The sequence below is a fragment of the Brachycentrus maculatus genome, unplaced genomic scaffold, assembly GCF_059751285.1.
Source record: "Brachycentrus maculatus isolate JH-2025_06_01 unplaced genomic scaffold, ASM5975128v1 h1tg000244l, whole genome shotgun sequence".
NCBI lineage: Eukaryota > Metazoa > Arthropoda > Insecta > Trichoptera > Brachycentridae > Brachycentrus > Brachycentrus maculatus.
The window spans coordinates 1287668-1304355 of NW_028280995.1; the positions used below are offsets into that span (position 1 = coordinate 1287668).

Consider the following 16688-nt stretch of genomic DNA (forward strand, 5'->3'; position numbering starts at 1 on the left):
GGCCACAACCTCGATTAGTTCGGATTTTCAGGGTTCCACTGTTTATGAACAAAAATCACATATCTAAACATGTTTGATTTTTCTTTAATGCATATTTTTGGATTTAAAGTGATTAGTTGATACCATTAATCGAATCAACAATTTGATTTAAAATATTTTAAAAATAACACCAAAAAAATGGTCTAATTTGATCGATATTTACGAGTCGGCATGTCCTTCCCTAGTTATAGTACTTACTTTTGTCAGCTAGGTACCTAACATAACCAACTTCAGTATGAATCTATGGCTCAGGCATACAAACATAAGAATTTCATCACAAAACTGTAAAATGACATTTCACACGGAATAAATTAGAAAATTAGTATTCGTCGTCATGGTTTGTTGTTGAATTTGGTTGAATAGCAGAAAATAATTTGAGATGCATGTGTTTATAAGTTACAATGTGGTATGCGGCATTGATGAGATTTATTAGACGAAGAGTAGTTCTCGGCTTAATATTTGCTTCGTCTTTTACTTACTGCATTGTAAACTTAATAAGAGACGTAAGTTTTATGGGTTTTGTGTATTGTTCTAGTTATGATTTTGTGAATGAAGTTGCTAAATATTTCACGCGTGTTTTCTAGCATGATAACTCAGCGGATTCGGGAGTACAGGATATAGTATTTGAAAGAAAGAGCCCTTTCATATGGAGAACTCTGCAAGAACATAATGAAACGTTGACTGAGGTTGTAAGCTGTAGAAATTCTCTCCAAGGAAAAGCACTTATCGTGGATGATAGAGGTAAATTCATTTAATCATTTAAACGGTGTAACTATAACATGAGAGTACCGCTATCTTATCAGAGCATTGTTACTTTTCTCTATCTTTTAACTCTATCTTTTAACTGGTTTATCAGTGGATACATATAAATTTTAATTATGATTTATAATTTTTAACACCACTCCTAGTTTAAAGTATCTTATATTATCGATCAGTGATCGATAAAATTAACTAAAAAAAATTCAAGCAAACTTCATATTAAATTATTTAAATTCAAATCTTAAACTACTATATTTACAGGTTGTGAATATAACTACTTACTGTTCATTGTTGCGAACGATAGACAAAAACTAACTTTTTTAACTTATATAAATTTGAAATTACAAGCAATGATATATGTATTATTCATTGATTTGGCATTTAATTTGTAGAACCCCATTATAATTTATTTTTAAATGAAACACAGATTTTTTGAGTCTACTAAGTTGTATTTGGTTAACAAAAACACATAAAAAATTAATATTGTGACAATTGTTTTGCCTAGTTTTGGCATTTTCAAATGAAAAATTCGTTTTAAAATGTTTTCGTTGTTGAAAACTTTTTTCAACAACGAAATAGCTTTTTTCCACTTTTAATTTTATTTGACCAGTGACTAGGATTTTTTGTTACTGACATCATCAAACTAAACATCAGTCATCGGTTGAGATGAAAACCGGTCACTGTTCAAATAAAATAGAATTGGAAAAATCTATATGGTTATTGTTTTATTCTTCTTCTTTAGCCTTCTGTCCTATAATGCTGGATATAGGCCTCTTCCGTATCCTTCCATTTTTTGATATGTTGCTGCTTGCAGCCAATTTCTACCCCCCACAGCGGCTATGTCGTTTTTTAACCATCTTTTTGAAGTCATCTGACGCATCTTTTATTCTCCCAAGGTCTCCATCTAAAAAATTTTAAAGGTCCACCTTGTGGTGTCCTGCAACATGTCACGCCCATTGCCATTTGAATCTTGCTACGCAATCCATGATATCCGCTTTTCTGGTTCTGTTATAATTTCCTAATTTCTTCATTTTTTTTATCTCTCAGGCTTAAACCAAGCATGGATCTTTCCACGAATCGCTTATTCTTCTTCTTTTTAATGGCTTTTCACCCATTTTGGGTGTTATAGCCAGTGTCGAGTTATTTTTTATTTTTACTTTTTACATTTGACTTTCAAGTGTTAGTATTCCTGTTTGTGGGGTTAGTTTTATTAGTAATGTTAGCTTGTTTAGTAAGTTATTTTAGTAAGTTATCATACACCTTTACAAATTATTTTATATACAAGTTTGTTAGGGGAGGTTGATAAGGTTAAGATGTTAGTGGGAAATAGAACGTTTATGCTGGAGAGGTCTGAAAGGAAGTTCGGGCAGCCAGGTAGTCGTTCAACGGGCGCCCAAAGAACATGTGATGTAGATCCAAATCCACAAACCGCTGTGTGCATTTGTGTTTCTTATTTTTTTAAATTATATAATTTATTTTTACAAATCAGCACATTGTAAAACTGTATGTAGCCTTCACCGTGATTCATTTGTACAGGTTATGTTTGCCGCCGTCCTAATCTACAGAGCACGGGTTGCTGCAATGTTAAGGCAGAACGCACAAAGCAGTATTCCTGCAATACTTGCACCGACAAGATGTGTTGCACAATATACGAGTATTGCGTTTCTTGCTGCCTGCACCCTGACAAGGTATATAATGCATCCTTACTGTCTTTTGTATTTTGCATGCAAAATTAAATCAAACCCCTTTATATTATAACACTATTTTTACTCTCATTCTAGACTTAAAGTAAAAATTTAAAGAATGTTTTTAGTACTGCCCGCCCCCATAGTGTAATGGTTACCGCATTTGGCTACCATGTTGGGGATACTGGGCTCGATTCCCAGGAGGTCAAAATAAATTTGAGTGTTTTTTCACTCTAATATTTATTCAATACTACCCTGGACTGGTACCTGAAGCGTAAGACTGATCACCTTACCTTCTTGTAGTTAACGATCAACATAACGTTGCATCGATTTGACGCAGTGCCCTCTGCACCATTGGCGAAATTAATAATCTTTAAAAAAATATATATAGTGTTTCTTTATTTGTTGCAATGATTTATGACGTAACTCATGATGCAATCAAATAATATGTTACAATATATAATTAATATTTAGCCAAAGAAAATTAATATATACATATTGATTTTACATTGACTTTCACACATCGAAAGTATGTTTAATTTGCGTTTGCAATTTGACATTCATGATATAATGTTAAAATCGGGCCCTCATTTTCAATTCCACGTGTCAAAATCGCAATCAATTTGGGACAAAAGATCGATATCCCATGGTGAAAGTAATAAAAAGCTTTAAAAAGCATTAATAAGAAAAAAGACTGTGATTCAAATTGGGACAAACTTTTGTTAAAGGAGTAGAAAAATCGCTGAAGAGACTTGGAACAGATCAATATCCAAAGTAAATTTGTTCAGCATTGCTCTTCCAACAGGCATAACCATTGGCAGGTTGCTCCTGCATATTAGAATGTGAAACAACATTCGAGTCTTGCTACGATATACTTAGCATCAAGGAGTTCTCAGTATGCGGGTATTTTCCAAAACCATGACAGTACGCAGGACATATCGCTCACTCCTTTCAACAATGTCATATATGTACATATCAAAAAACTTGATTTTTCAGGAGATCGTTTTTAAAGTCTAAGAATACAATGAAATGTATTAAAAATAGATATCAAGCCACTTATTGAACTTTTTACTGCGCAACAGATCTTTTTAGGTAAAACCTGAAGGTTTTTTCTCCATTTGAAAAATATTTAATATATTTAAAAAAACATAATTACACAATACCTATTCTTCAAAATGCAAAAACAACACTTTTTGCCCTGTAGCGGGTAAGTATTAAGTTATAAATATGCCGCTTTTGCTACGATATAGTACATTATCTGAGCATTCTGAAAACATGCACAACTGAAAATTGACTTTTGATTTTTTATATATGATGTTGTTGAAAGGAGTGAGCGATATCCTAACATTCTCAATGCATTACTGCTAACCATATATATAATATGAGGGTTTGCACAAATAATAAATAAATAAAATATGGCTAGTAATGCTTGTGTTCACAGTTAGTGTGTCAACCTTTGTATTTCTTAAAATGACAAATGAACTTTGCAGTAATTATTTATAAATTTCAATGCATGCGTCATTGATATATGATTTAACAAAAAAGAAAAGGAAAAAAAAAATCCATAATTTTTATTTTTCAATATCATATTTATTTGGTATTTAAAATTTAAAAAAGTTATTTTACATTACATACTCTTTAAATTTTTCCTTGAAGCAGTTTAAATTATTTACTTCTTGTATTCAAATAATTTAATTTTTTCAAACTTTATCTTTTATAACTAAAACTATGATTTTCTGTGTTTGTAACATTATAACTAATTAAATATGATTTAAAATATAAAGACCTATAACTTACTGTGTGTGCTAAAGTGTAAAACTTTAAAAATAATATCAGTATATTAGTTTATGTATTAATTTTTAAATCAAACACAGATTTTTTTAGTCTACTAAGTTGTATTTTATTTTTAAAAAAACATACAAAAATTGATATTGTGACAATTGTCATTAATATTTTTTAATTTTGTGTTACTTTAAATATTGTGCATTTATTTACTTTGAAGCCGTGTGATCAAAATTTATCAATCTGTCTCTGATGTTTTGATTCTTCATAGTCATTAGTAGCAATGTATTTGCAACTGATTTGCAACAATGATTCCTTTATTTTGCAATATTATCGTTTGAAATTGTAGTTTACATATTATTTGTCATTTCATTATCTTTATGTAAAAGAAATAATAACAATTACTGACATTTTATTTATTGTTTCGGCATTAACTTTGTGGTAAGACATGTTACAATGATTAAAGAAAACACTTCGTTTTTTACCACTTGAGTTTCATTATAGACTACATGTTTCAAAAGTTAAACTTCCATCATTCAGGTCTGTATAATAACTTATTATACAGACCTGAATGATGGAAGTTTAACTTTTGAAACATGTAGTCTATAATAAAACTCAAGTGGTAAAAAACGAAGTGTTTTCTTTAATCATTATTACAATTACTGACCATGTAAAATTTGTATCGGTACTCAAATAGCAAAAGGGACCAAGTGGAATTTTAAACAAGATTTAAAAGAACAGAAATTTGGAATTTAAGCAGATTTAAATTCATATTTTAGGATGTGAACTTCATTTCTACTCGTAGCATTCGCTTTTGTGTTCATTTGGACAGATATCATTTGTTTGAATAAAGATTATATTTTGTAAACAATTTTGGTAGAAGTAGGAAAAAAACTCAAAAAGAACGGAAACAGAACGGTTTTCTAATGCATTTGGGTCAAGCGTACATACGAAATTATGATGAATACAGGCTGTGACGCTTACAAAGATTTAGAATCGAAACTAAACTAAAATCTAAACTTTAGATTCTTAGCAACCATCTCTACTGGTTTCTATTCCACCTCTCATAATCGCCACATACATATATCTATCCTGGTCACTTACATTTATGAACTATCATTTCTTTCATACTTCTAACGATATGTTTTTTTTTACATAGTTTCAAGCAATCGTGTCTTATTCCTAGCTTTGATTGTTTTCCTCATTCTGTTGCAGAAACAAGTTCTCGAGTCGATTCTGGAGAAAGTCTCCTCCAAGCAAAATGTTCTGTTCGCTTCGGTGAGTGATCATTTCGAGTTGTGTCTCGCCAAGTGCCGGACCGACTCCCACAGTGTGCACCATGAGAACTCCTACCGGGACCCCAAGGAGAAGCATTGCTTCGGAGAGGAGGAGGCGGGTACTGAGAACTCAATCGGCAAAGTCACCTGATATTTCAGAAGTATTAGCGTTAGGTATTTCCAATAAATCTACAATTAGATGTACATTCTTATCACATTCGCCAAACCAAAACATTTAACCTTTCCGGGAGTACAATAATTGATGTCCACTTTCCCTGAAGAGTAGGTTCTTTTTACAAAAAAAAAAAAATTCCATGAAATCAATGACAGAAATTATGTATGTAAAAATAATTTTAAAAAATATAAAACTCACCATCTCAAGGTTTTATTTTATGACAAAATTACATACAAATATCCACAGATGCCATTGCCATACAAATTACATCACACCAACTGAAAGACAGACTTCCACGTTCATTAACGTCGATACTCCTCTGAGGAAAATTCGCATCGACGTTCATTTACGTCCATACTCTGGGAAAGGTTAAGACAATATAATTTTCAATGCAAGGGACCTAGTTTAAGTCCCGAAGCGTGTTTTTTTTTATTGTTATCAACAAATTGTTGTAATGGTGTTTTCTTTTCATCTGTTAAGTATATTATAACCATAACTAAAAAATTGCTGAAAGGAAACACTACTTGTGATATTTCCCATGAAATATATAACTGATTTAATTTATGTTAAATTTAAAAAAAAACATTTATTGTCAGTTGGCATTGCGGTTTCAATTCTCCCGCCAATTGCAATATGAGTTTGTGAAAGATGTTTTCAATTGGTCAGGGTGTTAGTAATACATTTGTCATATCTCCCCTATCCCCAGTGCTGAGCTGAGTGCTTGTAATTGGATTGTAACAATCTCTAAACATTCAGTATGTTTTTTTTTTTAATGTATATAATCTTCTTCTCCGTCTTATTCCTCATTGCTGAGGGTTGTGACCCTTGCAGAAGCAATGACTCTTCTCCAGTTATCCCTTGACTGCGCTGCACGTAGCGCTCCAACCACTGAGGTGCCTGCTGCTGCCTTAATTTGATCGGTCCATCGTGTGGGGGATCTTCCTCTCCCTCTCTTTCCCTCCAGGCTACCGATCACAACTAGTCGTTCCAGGCTATCCTCGTTGCCACGCACAACGTGTCCAAAGAACTGGAGAATCCGTCGGGTACAGATATTGGCCAGAGTCGAGGCATCCAAGCGTAGTTCCTGGCAAATGGACTCATTGGTGCGTCTAGCTGTCCATGGAATTCGGAGCATGCGCCTCCAATCAGTATATAATCAGTATATTATTTATTGAAATGGCTTTTACTTGGTAAACTTCCATAATTTCCCATTAATCTAAATCAATAATATGCTTGGGCATTATTGATTTATACTTTTGATAGCTAACTACAAATTTGTTGAGCTATCAATGAAGCCGGAATATTCTTGGTTCACACGCTATGATGCACGAATAGGATTGTAATAAATCTTTTTATTTCCCTGTCAACTTTTCAGCTGTCACAGAATCATAAATAGTTGTTTGATTTTTAATATGGAATAATAGTATTGTACGTATGTGGCATGTTTTATTTATAATGCTATTGGAAACTTAAAAAATACCTATCGATAATTAATCTGTATACTAAATGGAATCTTATATATAAGTAATGACAATCATCTTACACTTGTAGTAATATGTATATATTGCTCGCTCCTTTCAACAACGTCATATATCAAAATACTTGAGATTGTTTTTAAAGTTTAAAAGCATAATGAAATGTATCAAAAATAAATATCAGGCTACTTATTGAAGTTTTTACTGTGCAACAGATCTTTTTGGGTAAAACCTGAATGTTTTTTCTCCATTTGAAAAATATTTGGTAAATTGAAAAAAATAATTCAACAATACCTTTTCTTCAAAATGCAAAAACAACACTTTCTGCCCTCTAGCGGGTAAATATTAAATTAAAAATATGCCACTTTTGCTGGGATATAGTACATTTTCTGGGCATTCCGAAAACATGCATAACTGAAAATTGACGATTTTTGATATATGACGTTGTTGAAAGGAGTGAGCGATATACCAGAAGGATATTGTTTTATGTACATTTTGATGATTTAAAAAAACAACTGTTTTATAAACATTTTGATGATAAAAAAAAACAACTCCCGTTTTTTCGTACAGATATACTGGAATTAAATTCATAAAAATTGGAATAATATATTCATTAAAAAATTAATGTTTTGTGTAAGTATTGGGTGATTAGTATAATTCGATCCATAAGAAACGACTGATTTCTTTAATTTTGAAAGTACATATTATGCAATTATTATTCGGGTTAGGCATCAATGTTAAATTTCCAAGCATAACTTTGTCCCTTTTATGACTGTAGTATGTACTTAATAAATAATTACCGACCATTTTTATGTCTCCTTGTAAATATTCATGTATATTGTATTTTTTATGTGATGTAAATATTTTACAAATAGTCAACTAAATTCTACATATGTATATGTAAAAATTACCTAGAGATTCCAGTGTATATTTTTTGTAAAAATTAGAATTGGTAACATTTAAAATGTGTAATATGTACTTGGAAGTAAATGTATTTATGTAAGTATTAAATTGTGGATGAATTTGTAGCATACAGCACTGAAATGAAAAACTATCATGCGGAGACTATTTTGCTTGCATTTTGTGATTTTTCTGTGTATACATACATTTTTCGAATGTGTTTATTTCCTAGAGAGATAATAATTTAGTTTCGGTTTCACTGGAGGCTTGTTGGTTTACAAACGGGGCAAATCTCCCTGAAATCATCTTCCCCTTTTGGTCCCGTGTCCATATTCAGATGTTGGCATCTATCATGGCCCTATCCTTAAAGTGTGGAACAGCTGCTCCGAGAATTGCCCACTTCCTATAGTTAGCCAGAAGACTGCGGAGAATCGAACAGCAACACATATCCTTCCACCTTCCTCTATTGTGGTTTGGAGTATGCAATACTTTGGATTTTCTATTATGTGACCAAAGTATGTATTAAGTTTTAAATTTTTTATGGATGTTATGAGCCGCGGTCTTTATGTATCCGTTATGGGACAGCCTCATCATCCGGTCCATTTTATTCCAAATATTCTACCGTACCACTACATTTCAAAAGTCTGAATTTGGCCATCATAATGGTGAGCAGTATCCAAGTCTCACATATATACAATGACATGGACCAAACAAATCATTTGAAGACTCAAAGCCAAAACCTTAGAAACAGACGATGACAGCACAAGATATTTTTAAGGTTGAACACATTGCCATCGTTGTGACGGTAAAGTTTTATTATTTTATTCATTCCATTTTGTGTTACAACTTTAAAAAATCTCAATGGCTAATTAGGGCACTCTTTTTGCTGTTATTGATGCTTTATTTAATTGTTTGTTTACAAATAAAATAATATTAAAAAGCTCAAAACATCCACATTACTTGAGTATTGGCAATGTCTGTTTTACATGAAAACTAACTCTGATAAAACATTTATTTCCCACCTTTAAATATACCGTGAATAATTCAATGGTATTTCAAGAAAATAAGCTACAGGATGGTGTTCATTTCAGAGTCGTATGCGAAGAATGAGTCAATTAGATATTTTTTATCTTTTATACATATTTATCATTACAAATTTCGACATATCAATGTTGTTTATAATGCTTTAGTGTCTGCATTCGCATGATGCGTTATAGGACAGAGTTGTTAATAATTTTATTGTTGAATTTCATGTTTAATTGTAATTTTTTATTTGAATATTATTTGTGTTCTCTTGCTTGAGTATCATTTAATGTTAAATTTAGTCTTGTCACCGGTGTAATAGCACAAAATGCATACCAATCATACATCATTATTTTTATATGTTAAATGTATATTTTAGATGCAAAACCTCTTTTTTCTTCTGAATACGTACCGTGTTTTGTTTGTCCTTGAAGCTATTTAAAAACCAGTTGAGATAATAAACCCATTGATTTTGTTTACTAAAAAATATATGGCTAATCGATAATAAAAACTCCAAAATATAATTTCTTTTACACAATGGTGATTTTAGTATTTATGCCAAATAAAAACGCCAATAACAACGCATTAAATATGAGATTTTGCATTGTTAGCAAATGTTTATAATTAATCCTAATTTATAACTATGTACATGAATTATGCAAAATAGATGTTTGCATTTATTTTATGTATGCATTTCAAATATAAATATCTTTATATGAATTAAGTTACCTGATTTAATGAATGATATAATGATGAAATATTACCCAATTGGTACCTATGTTATTAAATAAATTAAACTGCATACTTATTTGATAATATGACATATCTTTCATTCCAATTACCCTAAACATGATAAATAAAAGTAACATTACCCACTTCATATCCAAGTATCTTTCTTAAATGGATATAAATTTAAAATCAAATTTAACCAAGTGATATTGTTTACTATGTATTATGGCACCATTCTTACAAAATGCAATAAATATATTGAATTTTGTCACAGAATTATTAAAAATAAAATTATTATTACTGCTTATTATATCAGACACTGGATTATTTATTCTACGGATGATATCGCTCACTCCTTTCAACAACGTCATATTTCAAAAATTGTAAATTTTCAGTTATGCATGTTTTCGGAATGTCCAAAAAATATACTATATCCCAGCAAAAGCGGCACATTTTTAACTCAATATTTACCCGCTACAGGGCAGTAAGTGTTGTTTTTGCATTTTGATGAAAAGGTATTGTTTAATTATTTTTTTAAATATACTAAATATTTTTCAAATGGAGAAAAAACATACAGGTTTTACCTTAAAAGATCTGTTGCACAGTAAGAAGTTCAATAAGTGGCTTGATATTTATTTTTAATACATTGTATTATATTTTTAAACTTTAAAAACGTTCTCCTGAAAAATCAAGTTTTTTGATTTATGACGTTCTTAATGTTTCATATTAAGTTGAGACACCTGTTATAAAAATAAAATGCTTTTATTGATTTTTGCACTTTTTATTGTAATTACTGATTGTGATTTGGATTAGTTATAAAGACAGATAAGAAAATAAATAAATACAGTGGGATGCTCTGATTGTGATCACTTTAGAACTGGACGATAACATTAAGCAGAAGACAAAATAAAATACTTAAGTTGTCAAACTCACTCTCTGTTCCTTTAAATAGCTCGTATAATGATAATGTCGGTTACAAATCTTTTAACCTTGTGCCTGTTTTCTAAGAATGAATCCATATAATATTTACCATACTAGAATTTTAATACAATTCCTTTATACAAATAAAACACATAGCCACCAGAATTATTATTAGCCATGAAAATATATTAATTTTTATCACAATAAGTGGATTGCTTTGTAAATGTATTGTATACAAGAAAAAGGACCAATGATATTGATAACATTATCCGTGATCATTATAACTGGGGCCTACTGTGTATTGAAAAAAAGTAATTGTAATATTAATTATGGAAACTGCAAGGAATTAAGTAAATCTTCATTCTTGGTTAACATCAAAATCCTCTATGTCATGTTGGTTCTTCTCAATTCCAAAATGTATCTCATTTCCTTTTACATAACTCCAAGCCATTCTGTTGGAACTAAAATAGATTCCGATATCTCCCGTGTTGGATAATGTTATGGCTCCAGCGGTATTGTTCAAGCGATTGGTCATATAATCGATTGCTTTTTCTGTGGCAGACTGCGCGGAGTATCCATCTTGGATATATTTAATAATCGAATGAGCTAAACTCACTTTTAGAATCGATTCTCCGTGCCCTGTGAATTAAACAATCAAAATTACTATTCGTAATAATACCTCAAGTAATGAAACTCCGCCTCCATAGTGTAATGGTCAGCACGCTTGGCTACCGTTCTGGAGGTCCCGGGTTCGATTCCCAGGGGGGGTGAAAATAAATATTTGTGATTTCACACTATAATATTTATTTAATATTACCCTGGACTGGTTCCTGAAGCGCAAGAGTGATCACCTTGCCTTCATGTAAGTAATGATCAAGATAACACTGCGTCAATTCAATGCAGTGCCCTATGCACCATTGGGTGCGGGTAAGGGTTATAAGTAAGTAAAGTAATGAAACTAATGAAACACATACATATTTTTTAGTGGGGTTTTGCCTCGATTTGAAATGGAATCGAGTTCAAAAATCCCATGGCAATGTGTAAATCTGCAACCAGCAAAATTACAAATTACAGGATGATTTTTTCGACCTTTTTTTTCAATAGACTTTCATTGATAGGTCACGTTTGAGTCGTGTTGAACTGTTATGGTAATTTTGTTCAGTATTGTTTGACATTTCATCATGGAAAGACTTATAACGCAACAACGGTTACAAATTATTCAATTTCAAGATCCGCTATTTTCAACCAAAATTTTGGTCAGCGATGAGCCCCATTTCGGATTCAATGGCTATATCGATAAGCAAAATTGCCACATTTGGGATGATGAGCAACCGAAAGAGTCTTAAGAACTTCTATTTCATCCACAAAAAACGACATTTTGGTGTGGTTAATGGGCCGGTGGAATCATCATGTTTTTAAACAACACTGGCAAAAATGGACATTCCAAAACGCAGTCTCCGTCAACATTTGAATGACATTATCTTTAAAAAGTAAATGCCAAAAACTGCTCTATACAATGATAGTAAAATACCACAGTCAATTACAATTTTCAGACTATTGAATTTGAATTATTAAGAATTAAAAAAAGGTCCAAATGAATCACCCATTAGTTAAAGAAGACTCTACCTGTAGCAGAGACGCCTCCCGCAAAATCATCAGCGTATGTACCACATCCAATCAGTGGTGTGTCCCCAATACGTCCCACGTATTTGCCAGTTATACCTCCTGTAGAGGTGGCCACTGCAATATGTCCATCACTGTCTATAGCCACTGCTCCAACAGTACCAACTCCACCTTCCTGGAGACATGAGATGCAATTATAATTTTAAAAAGAATCATAAAAATACAAATCTGTATTTTTCAAAAAAATTACACACATATTTGGCACTTAAAAATGATAATACGCATAAACCTATTTAAAAATAAATTGGACTTGATTTAGCATGTTCGTCTGGTGTTTGAATAAGGTATGAATATCATACCATGCAGTAGGTACTTCTCACAGCGCTAGGTGGAAAAATGGCATCCAAACATTTAGGCAATCAACAGGACTAATAACGTATATTTAATGAAATTACTCGCTGAGACAAAAAGTAAATAAAATCTGTTGCTTGGCTGGCCATCTTTTAAAGTTTTTCAGATTCTGATCCCACTGAGGATTGGTTGGAATCTTGTTCCATGCACATATTATCTACTTGTTTATATAAATATAAGAATGTATTCGTAATCATGAAAACTTTCATACTTTTTTTTTAGTGTGACCTAATTCAGTTTTTCCATTTTGACCACCATTGTTGATGAAATCTTCCAGTTCATCCAATGCGTATTGAGTAATGAGGCTTTTTGGATCAATTATCTCGAATCCCTGTAAACACATATAAACTTTTGATAAAAATATATTCTATTGTACAATTTGGGTGTTAATATAGATTGTCAGCCTGCATGAATTTATATATCCAAATCAATTTAATTCAATATGTAATGTAAAAAACTTCATTTTTCTAAAACCCTTTTCCGCACCCCAATGGTGCATATGGCACTGCATTATATAAACACAGTGTTATCTTGATTGTCAACACGAAGGAAAGGTGATTGTAGGGTCACACTCAGGTAGGTAATATTGAATAAATATTAGAGTGAAAAAATCACTTATATTTATTTGACCCCCCCTGGGAATCCAGAATGGTAGCCGAGTATGCTGACCATTATACTACGGAGGCGGACAAAAAATTATAAAAAAATATTTAAAAATCAGTAATTTTTCTTGAAAATGGAAAGATTCCTTTAGTTTCTAAAAAAGCAAACTTTAATCAGAGAAATGTCTTTTCCTTTATTTGTAGCATAGGAGAAACAAAAATTTCACATGCAGAAGTCAGGCCCAAAATTCGTGTAATACATAGAGTATGTTGAATCCGGCATTTCTCCTAAGTGAAAATACCCTATTCCAAATTCATGTTATTAAAATTACAAGTTCAAAAAACTGACATGCTCTTTAAAACAGTATACACCTGTTTAATAGCAAAACGTCTCGCTCCTTCTCCACCCAGCATAGAGTGCGGAGTGTCTTCTAGAACTCTCTTCGCTAGACTGATCGGATGGCTAATATCCTTGATGAGGGTTACACAACCAGCTCGCAAGTCGGAACCTCGCTGCATACTGGCTTCCATTTCTACCTCTGCATCCAAGTTTAGCACCGAACCATAACCTTAAACATAAAATATTGCCATGCAGTAGTGAACCACAAAATACCTGTACATTATTTTATTATTATGATTTGTTGAAGTTCTATAACATGCTTTAACATTAGTATGCTCTTATGACGTTTTAAAATTTCATTAAAATCTTACGGCTTGAGATGTTAAGTCTATATGTTATAATGTCTGCCTCCATATGGTAGTGGTGAGCACATTAGGCTTGTAAAGAAGTTGCCGTGCGTTCGTACCAAGTGAACCTATGGTAGGTCTCGCACTGCATCGCTACAGCACTGGGATTTTATTATTTTCAAAGCATAGAACAAACCTGCATTAAAATATTCATCATCTTCCATAGAAACCACTGCAGCTTCTACAGCATCCAATATAGATCCTCCGTTGTAAAGTTTCTTGTAACCGATAGAAGCTGCCAGTTTACATCCAACTATTTTTGGCATAACTCTGTCATCCGAAATATCACCAGCACCTCCATGAACAATTACAATTGGTTCAATCGCCATCTAATTGAACATCCATTTTCATACAAAATTATCAAATACATCTCTCATTCTTAGCTACTAAGCATAAAAGGGTTTGTATTCACAATCAAAGCAAGTTTCCATAATGAATATCAGTAATACAGCTGTATTACTGATCGCTTATCATGTACCTAAGTAGGTACATGATAAGCGGTAATAAAATAAAATTAAACCGATTAAATAAAACAAATTAAAGGTATAAAATTAAACAAAAGCATAATAGGCTATTGTTTTTTTTTTTTTAAATATTTAGGCTTTAATATGGGTTTTATAAGCCTATTCTTACTGGTGAGTGGGTTTATTTTTTATCTTTAAAGTTATATTAAAATATTTCAGACAGGTGTTTTTTATGCCTGCAGACCGCTGGCCACTGGATTTGATAATTATGTTCATATAGTTAAGACCTTAACAAAGAGATTAGTACATAATATTCATCTAAAAAAATACATTGGATAATTCCTTTTTTTCTGTCTTTGAAATGAGGCCGGCGCAGAAGGTAAAAATACCCTTCCTTTCCTTAAACATCAATCATCTGAATCGTCAACAGGTCAAACTCAAATTCTGAAACTGGCGCTGCACACATTATATATTTTTTAAATATTTCTAATGTGATTATCAAAGGATGCAGTATTTAAATATAAAATATAATATTAAAATATAATATAATATAATATATTAAAATATAATATAATAAAATATAATAAAATATAATTGCTTCGTAGCAACTTAATATTCCATATTGGAATTATATTTGAGAGCAAAAAAAAAAAAATTTAGATTGAAAAATAATTTCATAAGCACAGAAAAGATAAAACTAATAACAATAATTAATAATTGAGTCTCTTGCATAGCCTGGGAATAGTTAAGATTTAAAAATACTGGAGCCATCATGAAAATGAAGGAAAAACTTTGAAATGGGTTATAATGTATCGCTCCCTCCTTTCATTATAACTGTCATATAAACTGTCATTATAATATATCGCTCCCTCCTTTCAAGAAGGTCATAAATCAAAATACTTGATTTTTCAGGAGAACGTTTTTAAAGTTCAAAAATATAATACAATGTATTAAAAATAAATATCAAGCCACTTATTAAACTTTTTACTGTGTAACAGATCTTTTTAGGTAAAACTGAAGGTTTTTTCTCCGTTTGAAAAATATTTAGTATATTTAAAAAAATAATTAAACATTACCTTTTCTTCAAAATGCAAAAACAACACTTTCTGCCCTGTAGCGGGTAAATATTACGTTAAAAATATGCCGCTTTTGCTAAGATATAGAACATTATCTGGGCATTCTGTAAACATGCACAACTGAAAATTGACTTTTGATTTTTTATGTATGATGTTGTTGAAAGGAGTGAGCGATATCCTAACATTCTCAATGCATTACTGCTAACCATATATATAATATGAGGGTTTGCACAAATAATATTAAGTTAAAAATATGCCTCTTTTGCTGGGATATAGTACATTTTCTGGGCATTCCGAAAACATGCACAACTGAAAATTGACAATTTTTTTATTTATGACGTTCTTGAAAGGAGTGAGCGATATGTGATAATGAGATATCCTTCAATTTATTTAAACAATTATATTCATAATGTCCAAAAAAAACAGCTGATTGGTAGAAAAATATAGTTTTCATGACAGAATGGCAAATCAAACCTTGGACTAACTTGGGTTAACTACACCACTGGGGGACATATAAAAATGAATCAAAATTGAAACAAATTAACCTATGTTAATTTGATTTTACAGATTCACAATATTTTTTATTACCTTTGTATCTGCTTCCTTGGCACATTCACCAAGTTGTGAGAATATCAAAAGTAACCACAAAAACCCATAAATCTTTAGTGATAAACATTGTTTAGACGTCATGTTGATGTTTATTTAAGACTGACTACAGTTCAACTGCGGTCATTGTGTAACACAATATAGTGCATGTTATCTCCTGAATGTAATCAATCATAGATATATTACATTAAAGATTGATTTTGGTAAATAATCATCACAATCATAATCAGCAGTAGATAAAAGCAAGTGACACAATTTAAAATATATATATTAAAAACATACAAATAAGGCATCTTTTGTAGATTTTAAACTTCATATTTGGTTTAATAACTATATCGATAAAAAGGAGTTAACCCTTTTTATCTACATAGTCAATATTAATTTTAATACTCAT

General features: G+C 31.4%; 2 protein-coding genes across 2 annotated transcripts; one reads left to right on the forward strand and one right to left on the reverse strand.

The window, feature by feature from the left end:
* The first annotated feature begins 302 nt into the window (after positions 1–302).
* On the forward strand, positions 303–9933 carry LOC148306286 (SREBP regulating gene protein). The gene is made up of 4 exons (XM_088265349.1): positions 303–542; positions 624–780; positions 2335–2486; positions 5481–9933. Exons 1-4 carry the CDS (start codon positions 441–443, stop codon positions 5691–5693), a joined length of 624 nt encoding a protein of 207 aa, XP_088121475.1. The 5' UTR covers positions 303–440; the 3' UTR covers positions 5694–9933.
* A 143-nt stretch (positions 9934–10076) lies between these two features.
* Positions 10077–16568, reverse strand: LOC148306287 (putative isoaspartyl peptidase/L-asparaginase GA20639). Its single transcript, XM_088265344.1, has 6 exons — positions 16277–16568; positions 14285–14477; positions 13774–13970; positions 13011–13130; positions 12392–12563; positions 10077–11404 (listed from the first exon to the last, which is right to left on the reverse strand). The coding sequence occupies exons 1-6, from the start codon at positions 16376–16378 to the stop codon at positions 11124–11126; spliced, it is 1065 nt and encodes a 354-aa protein (XP_088121470.1). The 5' UTR covers positions 16379–16568; the 3' UTR covers positions 10077–11123.
* Between the last annotated feature and the right edge of the window lie 120 nt (positions 16569–16688).

Bases quoted from the DNA above. Each gene is read 5' to 3' on its own strand.
- LOC148306287 (XM_088265344.1), bottom strand. From the start codon at position 16,378: ATGACGTCTAAACAATGTTTATCACTAAAGATTTATGGGTTTTTGTGG. The intron at 14,478-16,276 runs GTAATAAAAAAT...ATGTTCAATTAG, and splicing joins CCAAGGAAGCAGATACAAAG to ATGGCGATTGAACCAATTGT. The intron at 11,405-12,391 runs GTAGAGTCTTCT...TTTAATTCACAG, and splicing joins GGGAGGCGTCTCTGCTACAG to GGCACGGAGAATCGATTCTA.
- LOC148306286 (XM_088265349.1), top strand. From the start codon at position 441: ATGTGGTATGCGGCATTGATGAGATTTATTAGACGAAGAGTAGTTCTC. The intron at 543-623 runs GTAAGTTTTATG...CGTGTTTTCTAG, and splicing joins TTGTAAACTTAATAAGAGAC to CATGATAACTCAGCGGATTC. The intron at 2,487-5,480 runs GTATATAATGCA...ATTCTGTTGCAG, and splicing joins GCTGCCTGCACCCTGACAAG to AAACAAGTTCTCGAGTCGAT.